The sequence below is a fragment of the Scardinius erythrophthalmus genome (genome assembly GCF_964197995.2).
Source record: "Scardinius erythrophthalmus genome assembly, chromosome: 1".
Taxonomy (NCBI): domain Eukaryota; kingdom Metazoa; phylum Chordata; class Actinopteri; order Cypriniformes; family Leuciscidae; genus Scardinius; species Scardinius erythrophthalmus.
The window spans coordinates 5560754-5572996 of NC_138221.1; the positions used below are offsets into that span (position 1 = coordinate 5560754).

Below are 12243 nucleotides of genomic sequence, written 5' to 3' on the forward strand. Positions count from 1 at the left end.
AGGACAAACTTTTCTATGTTTGTAAAAATTAGCTTACTTAAATCGTAGGCTTACCAAGATAAAGCATATAGCTAAGATCGAACATTTTCAGGGACTAAGTAACATGGGCAATTAAAACAGAGTCAGTCAAGGACATATGGAATTTTAATAATTAGACTAATACTACATCGAAACTAAGGAATACAAGTTTCTACAATTTTACATGGAGTATGCATATAACAATACAAACAGTAAAAGACAAATACAAGGACTAAACGGATAACAGAATGAGAGAGGGAGAGGATGGAAGGGAGAAAATGAAACTAAAGTTTAAAAGTCTCTCTAAAAAGAGAGAGAGATCACCGAGATGATCTCAGCATGGCAAAATCACAGAGAGTAACCCTTAAGAGCCAACAAAGAAAATCACATTGTAAGTTTCAATTCAATAATCGATACTTGCATGGCACATGGTTCTCTTTGTATGAGGGAGGAAGGCAGGGTTCTGCGTGTCTTTCAAGCAGCGTGAGTCGTCTGAGGGGAGGTGTGCGCGTGCTGTGTCTTCGGGCGCGAGCGCGGGAGCTTCAAAGAGTCTCTTTCTTTCGAGGTGAAGTTGCCGGGAATGATTCAGGCTAAGTTCATTCAGCTCGTGAATGAGCAGAGGCGAATAGGAAAACGAAAGAAAGAAAAGAGAAGCAGGCCGGAGCCGGTCCGGACTTGGGTTTTGGAGGAGGAAGAAGAGCGTAGGAACGAGAGAGAGAAGGAGGGTTTGGACTTTTTATCAGTGTCCTGTGTACGCCTCCTTTTTCGTGGATGACGAATCAGTTTAGGGCATTCCGAGCAGGAAGATCGTCTGGGTGTGTTAATGCTTCCCGACCCTCGTGTGGGATCACGAGGGGGCAAAGTATGATATTATGCTCGGGGAATTAAAACGCATGGAACCATAACGTTTATCACAGTCTCTTATCAAAAATCTTCTTCGTCATGCCGAGGGGATCCAAACAATACTAAGGACGAATATTGGCAAAGATAGCAACATAGAGATACATTATTTTGTTGACATAAAGGCACTTTAAGATTACATTACTGTAATTCAAAAACACAACTACTCTAATATCATTCTGGGGATCATGCAAATCACCCAGAGCACTCTTTATACAGTTGTAACAGTTGGTAAAATGAAATTTTACTAGTGGAAGTCCATATATGTTAATGTGCGTGTCTGTGTGTATCTGTGAGTTTTGGGATGTGTGTGCGTTGGAATGTTGCGCCCCTGTTATCAATGAGATCGGGTTACAGGATGCGATTCTACTGGGAGAACATTCTTCAGAGACAAATAGATTTCAGAGCCAACACTCGAAGATCATAACTATACGATCACAACAACATTAATCACACATACATACAGGAAGTTCAGATACAAGTCTGAGTTACATACATTAAAAGGATATTAAGTTAAACACAACGGATGTTTGTTTGTGTGTGTGTGTGTGTGTGTGTGTGTGTGTGTGTGTGTGTGTGTGTGTGTGTATGTGTGTGTGTGTGGGTCATTCAGAATTCAGGCTGCTTTTGTGAACTCTTGTCCTTTCCCCCAGGGTGCAATAAAATGTCGTAAAAGTCCATTTGCTCCAGTCTCTCTGTAATTTCGTAATTTCGAAGTCAGGAGGTTACAAGCTCTGATAAGCTGAGCAAAGAACATTTTGGGCAGGAATGTGCTTAGAAAACACAGAGAGTCCGAATTTGTTAATTCGGAATCAAACGAACGAATGATTCAAATAGCCCAGTCGCTACAACGTTAGACCCAAGATACACACTGTGTATCTTCGTCATATTGTTATATAAATTGTTATATCTATCGAAAGAGACCCGTAATGTGCTACAATGAACTGACCCGGACCCGTCTATTATTTCAAAAGCTGGACCCGGACCCGTGCAGATCCGAGAAATGCCTAACCGGACCCGACCCGGACCCGTCTATTATTTCAAAGATGGACCCGAAACTGCTGGGAAGACACAGACCCGACTGGACCCGATGGTCACATATTCCACCTTAAACTGCTATTACAAGTCAATAAACCTGTTGCGAAAAATACAACTTTTTGTCTTAATTTAAGGTGCCGAAAATTACCTGACTGAACATTACCTAACTGGCTGTGATCATACATTACAATCCTCCGACAAGAAAGTTATCCATGTTATTCCTCTCGTTATTCCAAGTCCAAGCTTAATCCACTCATTATTTCAGCTTCAAAAGTCCACTTGATGTAATGGTGACGGATGACAAATGCAACTTTGCACATGTAACTTACATTCTGACTCGAGTTAACTCGCATAATAACTTTGACTGTTTGCCCTTTTGAACTATAATAACGATTGCTCGTTCAGTGCCATGGCCGCTGACGTTATTTATTTGCTATCATCTCCGTGCTCTCTGCTCTGCATCGAGTCTGAATCTGACCACTAAAACTTTAAGATTAAACGCTGTTGTAAAGACTGTTGTTCATTTATTTTGTAAAATCTAAAGTGCGGTTTGGCGGTCCCTCACTGAAGCTTTGGTAACTGGGTTTTCTCCGAGTCTGATCTGATGACTCTGATCGCACGGGTATTACACACAATGTTAAACAGACCCGGGACCCAAAGTAATAGATTCGGACCCGACCCGGACCTGGCTGATCATTTAAAATATAGACCCGAACCCGCACGGGTCCTGGGTCGGGTCCCGGGTCAACGGGTCTCGGGTTCACTGTGAAGACCTCTACCTGGAATAACATTCCTGTCCCAAAATTTTGTCCTTACCCTATCCCTACCCCTAAACCTAACCCTACCCATAACTTTTCCCTAAAATCAGAGGGAAATGATAGGTGAATGACACTGATGTTGAAGCACCTCACCCTGGGTCTAAGCCTAAACTTGTCATAAAAAGTAAACTTGTTCCTCAAATCTGATTGGTTGATTGGAAAGTTGTTCCTGGATCAACATGTGGTACTTGGTAAAATCACGTTCACCATCTTGGCATCTGTCGCTTTTTCTGTCGTAAGGAACTTTCTTGGTAAATGAATCGGCCAAAGTTTGTTGCGTGTGTTTTTTATTTTATTTTACCCTGTCAGCTGCGGGCACATCGTGTTCGGCTGACTCGCAAAGCTTTTCATAATCCTCATATTCAGTGCGATGGGTAGTTGGAAGATGGTGAAAGAGATTGGTCGTCGAGCTGCTTTTGACTGTAACCGACTTTCGGCACATTTTACAGATCGGTGTCTTTTGACCAACATTTGACCTTTCAAAACCAAACCACCTCCATGCAAGTGATGACGACCCACATCTAGGAATTAAATCTAGCGTGGATTGTGAGTTTGCTGGTGTTTGAATATCTTCTCTCACAGTTTCTTTGCTTATTTTAACTTCTGTCAAGCACCACACGCTCTGAATGCACGTGTCACGTATGCAGCCTTGCGCGCGGTCAATAGGCTTTATGCCCAGCTCCACTACTTCCTGAACTTCAGCCAGCTCCTTTGTTTCCTGTCTGCCATTATTGGACAAACTGATTAATCCAGGTGTGCCTGACCTCAGTAACAATAATCAGACACACATGGATGAATCAGTTTGTCCAATAATGGCAGACAGGAAACAAAGGAGCTGGCTGAAGTTCAGGAAGTAGTGGAGCTGGGCATAAAGCCTATTCCTGAACAATTGATCCAGCATTTTGATTGGTTACTCAATAAGATTTTGCATATTGTTTAAACAACAATTATGATATCATCACAAACGATGTATATCGCACACCCCTAGATCAACGCGGTACAATTTGTGTAAAAACTGAGACTGTAGGCTTGTTTGTGATGTGCAAAATCTGAGCAGAATCAATCACCAGTGATCAGCACGAGATGCATGCTGGTTAGAAATGTGTCTAACTTAAATTAGATCCAGTTTATTAGTAACACTATGAACGAGCGTCAATCCCTCGATATCTGCCTGATCTCACAGGTGTCAAATCCACTACTAGAAGAGAAGAGAGATCTGTCCGTCTCGCCTGAACTTTCTTCACTCCTCCTCTCACTCCAGCACCTAGTCTCGCACAATTCAGCCAAAGCATCTCAAACAAGCCTATTGGATTGAGATTATTTTCTTGTCTTCCTATCATGCAGTAGAAAGAGCCCAGATGATGTCACTTCCTGAGTGTCACAATTTTAAGAATTGTCAAATTTTATTTTCTGTTTGTGAAAGGAGGAAATCATGTCTGGAGTAACAGTGTTGAGTGAAACGTACAGTAGGAAACAGATAATGCTAATAAAAATACTTAATTTAAATCTAGTTAATGCTGCGGCCAATTTACACTTTGAGCTTTTGGAGTTTCTACAGACACTGCAACGGTTGTGAAATGACATCACATTACAAATAATAATAACTAAACAATTAAAAATAAACAATTCACTCCACTTGAATGCTGAACGCTTGTGTTATTTCTCACAGAGTTTGTGTTTCTAAATAAGTAATATGCAATTTTCTACCCTGGTTTTGAGCCTAGCTCCTGAAACGCTCTGTTTTTATGGGCGTGCCGCATTGAAGACTTGGAAGTAAATGCCCACTGATATAATTGGGTTACAGTTTTCCACATGAGTTTCAACTGACACCTGTCAGTAAACGTGAGGGGACATGTAAGTCGGTGGGCGGGGCTAAACCGGCAGTGTTGAAGCAGGCGTTGATCATCTTCTGTGGAGGCGGGGTTTCATACCCTTTGACGTCATAGATCCCCACTTTGAAAAACCTGTCATTCGCTGTACCTGGTGTCAATAAAAGCTTTTATTGGACTAACAAGGAAGTTTTCAGTTCTGAAACTTACAGGATATTGTCTCAATATCGCATGACACTGTTAGGCGCATCTCATCAGTAAAGCCGGTTCCTTGATTAGTAGTAAATCGCCATCACCTGCTTTCAGATGGAGCGGCGTTTACTACACAGAGCCGCATTAATTATCACGGACTTATCGCCTGCGATAATTAATGCAATATGGCTCAGCTTGTCAGTTAACTATGGCTCTGTGTAGTAAATGCAACTCCATCTGATAGCAGGTGATGGGGATTTACTACTAATCAAGGAACCGGTTTTACTGACGAGATGCGCCTAACAATGTCATGCGATATAGCGCCCATCCCTAGGTTATTGTCATGCTTCCTGTCAGTAAATGACAGCTACTTTCTGGCAGAGCGGGAAGGAAGGATTTTCACAGAGATACAAAGCGCAGCCAGTTAGAGTGTTTCTGATTGCATAAAATAATAAAAGAAACGAACAAGTTCATGGCGAATGAAGTGGTAATGAATGAAATTAAATTTAATATTTTTTTTCTTTCCTCTCAGACCTGATGGAAGAGAGCAAGGAGAGTGAAGAACTGAGTGAAGTGAAGGAGGAGAGTGAAGAACTGAGTGAAGTGAAGGAGGAGAGTGAAGAACTGAGTGAAGTGAAGGAGGAGAGCGAAGATCTGATGGAAGTGAAGGAGGAGAGTGAAGAACTGAGTGAAGTGAAGGAGGAGAGCGAAGAACTGATGGAAGTGAAGGAGGAGAGTGATGAACTGAGTGAAGTGACGGAGGAGAGCGAAGAACTGAGTGAAGTGGAGGAGGAGAGTGAAGAACTGAGTGAAGTGGAGGAGGAACCTGGAGAAAAACCCTTGAGTCGCTCAAAGAAAAGAAGAGCCAAGAAATCTTTCACCTGCACTCAGTGTGGAAAGAGCTTCACAACCAAACAAAATCTTGAGATTCACATGAGGATCCACACTGGAGAGAAGCCGTTCATGTGTGATCAGTGTGGAAAAACATTTCTTAGGTTATCAGACCTGAAGTCACACCTGACAGTTCATATGAAGGAGAGGCCACATTCATGTTCTGTGTGTGGAAAGAGTTTTTCATGGCTGCAATATTTACATAGACATGAGAAAATACACACTGGTGTGAGAGAGTACATGTGCTTTGAGTGTGAGAAGACTTTTACTACATCAAGCAGTTTAAAACAGCACCAGAAAATTCACACTGGAGAAAAACCTTACAAGTGTTTACATTGTGACAAGAGATTCAGTCAGTCAGCAGATCTGAAAAAACATGAGAGGATTCACACTGGAGAGAAACCTTACAAGTGTTCACACTGTGACAAGAGATTCAGTCTGTCAGCATCTCTGAAAACACATGAGAGAATCCACACTGGAGAAACACCTTACAAGTGTTCACACTGTGACAAGCGATTCAGTCAGTCAGCAGATCTGAAAACACATGAGATGATCCACACTGGAGAAAAACCTTACAAGTGTTCACACTGTGACAAGAGATTCAGTGACTCATCATATCTGAAAACACATGAGAGGATCCACACTGGAGAAAAACCTTACAAGTGTTCACACTGTGACAAGAGATTCTGTCAGTCATCATCTATGAAAACACATGAGAGGATCCACACTGGAGAGAAACCTTACAAGTGTTCACACTGTGACAAGAGATTCAGTCGATCAGAACATCTGAAAACACATGAGATGTTCCACACTGGAGGAAAACCTTACAAGTGTTCACACTGTGACAAGAGATTCAGTCTGTCAGCATCTCTGAAAAGACATGAGGTGATCCACACTGGAGAAAAACCTTACAAGTGTTCACACTGTGACAAGAGATTCAGTCACTCATCATATCTGAAAAAACATGAGAGGATCCACAGCAGAGAGAAGCCGCACAGATGTGATCAGTGTGGAAAGAGTTTCTCTTTTAAAAGTCACCTGAAGCTACACATGAAGATCCATGCAGTGGAGAAACCACATCAACACAGTCTGTACACTTACCGAGTTTCAACTCCCTAACTTAAGATATTGGGGGCACTCACCCATATCTTTCTGAAAACTCCCCCGTATCTTTCCAACAACTTACCCGGCCATATCTCAGCGCATGTTGGCTATGATTTATGCAATAAAACGTTTATAGTTATGAAATATGACTAATAATGCACTAACCACGGACAGCCTAAAGAGGTCCCATCAAATAAGTTACAGGTGGGCCCTTCCTGTGCCTACGTGGATGATTAGGCTGTTTGTGGTCAGTGTGCAGGGCCATGGGCTGTCACTTAGATTGGCCGTGGATGAACAGGCCGTTCGTGGTCACATAGGTGGCCAGAGGGACGAATAGGCTGTTCGTGGTCAGTGGGCAGGGCCACGGGCTGTCACTTAGATTGGCCGTGGACGAACAGGCCATTCGTGGTCACATAGGCGGTCAGGGGGACGAATAGGCTGTTCGTGGTCAGTGGGCAGGGCCACGCTTAGCGGTCCACTAACCTACCACCAAGTGCCTACCAGGCTCTTCGCGGACCCCTGGCCTTAGGCGGCGGCCTAAAGAGCGCTACGGATGGCTGTCAGGACCTCCCGTAATTTTTGGACAGCCTAGTCAAAGTCTCTGGCATCGACCAACAGATCGTCCAAGTAAACCACACAGCGGGTGCGGGGAATGTATTTAACCCTCTGGAGTCTGAGCTGTGTTCTGGGCCCTGGAGGTGTTCTGACATGCTCTGACATTTGTGCTTTTTTCAGTTATTTATAAACATATTAATGGCAAAGGTGTAAATTCACTCTATATAGCACAAACAGGACTACCAAAATATCTGATCAACATGCATGTATATGTTTGAATTTTTAAGAGAATAATGTTTATGCGTGGTTATTGGAAAAAATAAAAATGAAAGTTGCAGAAATAAGACCACAAAACACATACTAAATATGTGTAAATAAGACTTTTGACCAATGAATTGTGTAGCTTTGAGTTCTGGCTTCAAAATGATGTGAAAATTATCCAGCCTTATCGTTCTCATAAAACAGTACATTGATTTGAACTTTCTAAAACAGTTTTTTTGTCAGAAGAGGTTTATGCATGGGAGGGGTGGCCCATCAATATTAATGGGCCAATGGTCCATCAATATTAATGAGATTCAGACCAGGGGTGTGACATACACTCTTCCAGTGACTAATGGGCCATCAAGTGCCTGAACAAAGAAGAGGAGATTCAAAGGTTTTGTTTTTCAATCTGTTTTATTGTAATTCCTCTATGTGGAGGAACTAAATGTTCTAAATTTGCTCTAAGCAAATCAAATGTGAGCAATTGTGAGCGATAAACAAAAGTAAAGGCAGGTATCTCACAGTAAATTCCTGTGCCCCGTTTATATGCGGGCTACAAGTAAATCAAATGAGCAAAATAAAGAATCCTGAAAAAACTATCACAGGTTATAAAAAATATATATTAAGCAGTACAACAGTTTCCAACATTGATTTTAAAAAATAGTCATCATATCAGAATGATTTCTGAAGGCTGATGGTTAGTGGAAGGTGGTCAGCAGAGCACACACATCTGAACACAGTCACACATCTTTATGCCACTCCTGAAAACAGTTCCTGTTTAACTGAAGACATAAGTGAACATTGCATGCCTGGCATTTCCATGGTGTTAATTGTCTTTTACCGCGCACTGCTGTGCAATGCACACAATTGCGGCGACCAACTGTGGCAGCATCCCTGTCATCTGATGCCAGCTCAGCTCCTGGAACTGGTACATGGTCACTATTGGTCCGTTTTGGTGCTGTTTTCTGTGACACACCACAGAGCTCTGTTATAAGTTGCTCCATAAACTCTTTATGGGACAAGTTACCATGTAGCTCTTTGTGCACAATGAAAGAGTTGGTGGAAGCAATGTCCAAGAAGTGTAGAAAGATCTTTCTGTACCACTTCATGGTTTTGTGCTGTGTTGTGTAGTACTGTATCAGCTGGTCAGACAGGTCCACACCCCCCATGTTCATTGTCACATCTGTAAAAAAAAAAAAAACACATGAGCATGCTGATAACACAATAAAAGAACTTGTATTATCATTATCAATCACTATAAAAAAAGACAACGGTTTTGTCATTTCACTCAAGAATAGGTATAGGCTACTTTTATATTATTATGATGTAAACACAATTAGGCTACATTTCATCTGTAAAATATTACGTATATGTACTTACTCAGTATCATTCTCGATAGCACTGAGAACTGAACGACACCTGCGTGCCCCTCTGCGAGGTGCTGGAGAAGGAGAGCTTGAAGCAGACACATTCCTAAAAAAAATAAAATTAAAATAAAACTGTTAGCATACATTATTCAAAGTAAACTGATGAGCAATTGATGGTTATGGACCATTGATGGGCCATATAGACCGCACGCATTTATTGAAGCACGCAATAAACGGATCGTTCGCGAACGACACATCACTAAAATATTTACACAGTCTGTATTCAAAAACATATGCAGCATGATAAATACTGTCATAGGCCAACCAAAACCAGAACATTTATATAAAAATATAATGTATTTAGACAGTATTACATATTTTACCAGAGGCTGAAATACTATAGTTGCACTAAACCACATATAACCTATAAGCAGATATTCGCAAACAATCTACATTATGCATAATGCAGTATTTTAGCATGAATCAGTGTCATAAGCTAATCAAAACTGAGTGAAATATATTTAAGATAGAATTCCCTCACCGCTCAAAATGGACTTTTGTTCAGTGCTGAATTCTGCATACTGGCAAATCATCTGATTATAGCAAACAAAGTGTAGATATTATGAAAGATTCATTGTGAAGCCAGTTTCATTGATAATAGAGATACAACTTCACCAGAAACTTGGTGTTTACTGATTACTCCTAACAAAAATAACAATTTGGTAAACAATCAATTTAGTTCAATCTTCAATCGTGCCTTATAATTCAGCTTCAATTATCCCCCCGCAAGAACAATTACAGTGCTTTACAACTATAGAACAAAAATAGTTAAATAAACTTATCACTTCCTCTTAAACAACATGTTTATTAGATTCTATATCAACTAAACTACTGAAAGAAGTGTTACCTGTAGTGGAAGAGCCTCTCCTCAATATTATTAACTCATCTTTATCTTTAGGTTATGTTCCAAGAACATTTAAACTGGCAGTTATAAAACCACTCATTAAGAAACCACAATTAGATCATAATAACCTAGCAAATTATAGACCCATTTCAAATATTCCTTTTATGTCTAAAATACTAGAAAAAGTTGTGTCTGCCCAACTGGGCTCTTTCTTGCAAGAAAATGACACCTATGAAAAGTTTCAGTCTGGGTTCAGGCCGCATCATAGCACTGAAACTGCGCTTGTTAAAATCACAAATGATTTACTCTTAGCTTCTGACCAAGGCTGTATCTCAATACTAGTTTTACTTGAGCTAAATGCTGTGTTCGATACTATAGATCACACAATACTCTTAGATCGACTACAAAATTATACTGGTGTTCAAGGACAAGCATTAAGCTGGTTTAGATCGTATTTATCTGACCGATACCATTTTGTTTATTTAAATGGAGAAAAATAGATCATAACTCCAGTAAACTATGGAGTGCCGCAGGGATCTGTGTTAGGCCCTCTGTTATTCTCAATATATATGCTGCCACTTGGAAGTATTATAAGGAAACATGGAATTAGTTTCCATTGTTATGCTGATGACACTCAAATATATATTTCATCACGGCCGGATGAAAACGCTAAATTATCCAAATTGACAGAGTGTGTTAAAGATATAAAAGACTGGATGACGTGCAATTTTCTTTTATTAAATCCAGACAAAGAGGTAATACTTATCGGTTGAAAAAAACGCCCACAAAACCTCTCAAAATACAACTTTAATATAGTAGGATGTCCTGTTACTTCATCCTCTACAGTAAAAGACCTGGGTGTTATACATTATTGCAACCTGTATTTTGAAAATCATATTTCATATGTTACAAAAACAGCCTTTTTCCACCTTAGAAACATTGCTAAGCTACGTAATATGCATATGTATGTAATATGCAACGTAATCTGTTTCTGATGCAGAAAAGTTAGTTCATGCATTCATGACCTCGAGACTAGATTACTGTAATGCTTTATTAGCTGGTTGTCCTGCATCCTCAATAAACAAGCTACAGTTAGTCCAAAATGCCGCCGCTAGAGTTCTTACTGGATCTAGAAAATATGATCATATAACATCGATTTTATCATTACTACATTGGTTACCTATAAGGTCCCGTATTAACTAAAAGGTATTGCTACTGACTTATAAAGCCCTAAACGGCTTAGCTCCAGTCTATTTAACGGATCTTCTATCGCCCTATAATCCATCACGCTCTGCATCTGCATCTGATTGGCGTTCAAGAAATCAACACATATGTCTGTGATTGGCTACATTGTTTAACGCTGCAAACATGTTATAAATAGATAGAAACTCTGGCCTGTAAATTGTTTCTTTTTTGTTTAGTTGTTCTTGTTGCTTTTGTGCAACAGATGAATGATCATTTATTTGTTTTTAGATGTTCAATTTATATATAATTCTATTTTGCGGAAGTCCCACAAATCGATTTTAAATAAGTTTCTATTTGGACATATTTGACTTCCATAGTATATTTTTTTCCTACTATGGAAGTCATTGGGACCCAAAAACTGTCTGGTTACTGATAATCTTCTAAATATCTTCTTTTCTGTTCAGCAGAAGAAAGAAATTCATACAGGTTTGAAACAACATGAGGGTGAGTATATGATGACAGAATTGTCATTTTAAAAGTGAACTTCTCCTTTAATTTTAGCATTACAATTATTATTATGCCTATTATTATTATTATTATTATTATTATTATTATTATTATGCCTATTATTATTATTATTATTATTATTATTATTATTATTATTATTATTATTATGATGTTGAAATCAGTAGTGGTGCTTAATATTTTTTGGGAAACTGTGATAGATTTTTAAAGGATTCTTTGAACAGAAAGTTCATATATAGATTTTTTTAAACAATGTTAAAGTTTTACTTTCAATTTTTTATCCATTTAATGCTTCATTGCTGAAAGAAAGTATTAATTTGTTTTGAAAAACTACTGACCCCAAACTTTTGAATGGAAATTTGTTTCATTAATACATTTACACTACATTTATTAATTTAGCATACATTTTGACTTAGAAATTAAGAAAATGGTGCAATTTATGTTATATGAATAAATATAATATTATGTTTCAATATGTGTTGGCTATGTCACGATATGTATCGTCAGGTTCTTATACCTCAAATTAAAACCCAGTGATGTCCGCAGATCTTATGGTAACAGAAAAAAAAACAAAAAAAGATTATTTCCTGTATCATGAAGAAAAAAAAACATTTATTTTGTGTTACATGATCCTAATGGTGTTGCCTACCGTACCT

At 39.3% G+C, this 12243-nt stretch overlaps 1 protein-coding gene across 1 annotated transcript in view; it reads left to right on the forward strand.

The window, feature by feature from the left end:
* Positions 1–8793, forward strand: part of LOC308703282 (uncharacterized protein) — a 30471-nt gene extending 21678 nt beyond the window's left edge. Inside the window, exon 3 of the mRNA XM_081386615.1 lies at positions 5328–8793. Coding sequence (XP_081242741.1) covers positions 5328–6805 — 1478 coding nt within the window. The 3' untranslated portion in view covers positions 6806–8793. The remainder of the gene's footprint in view (positions 1–5327) is intronic.
* Positions 8794–12243: the final 3450 nt, after the last annotated feature.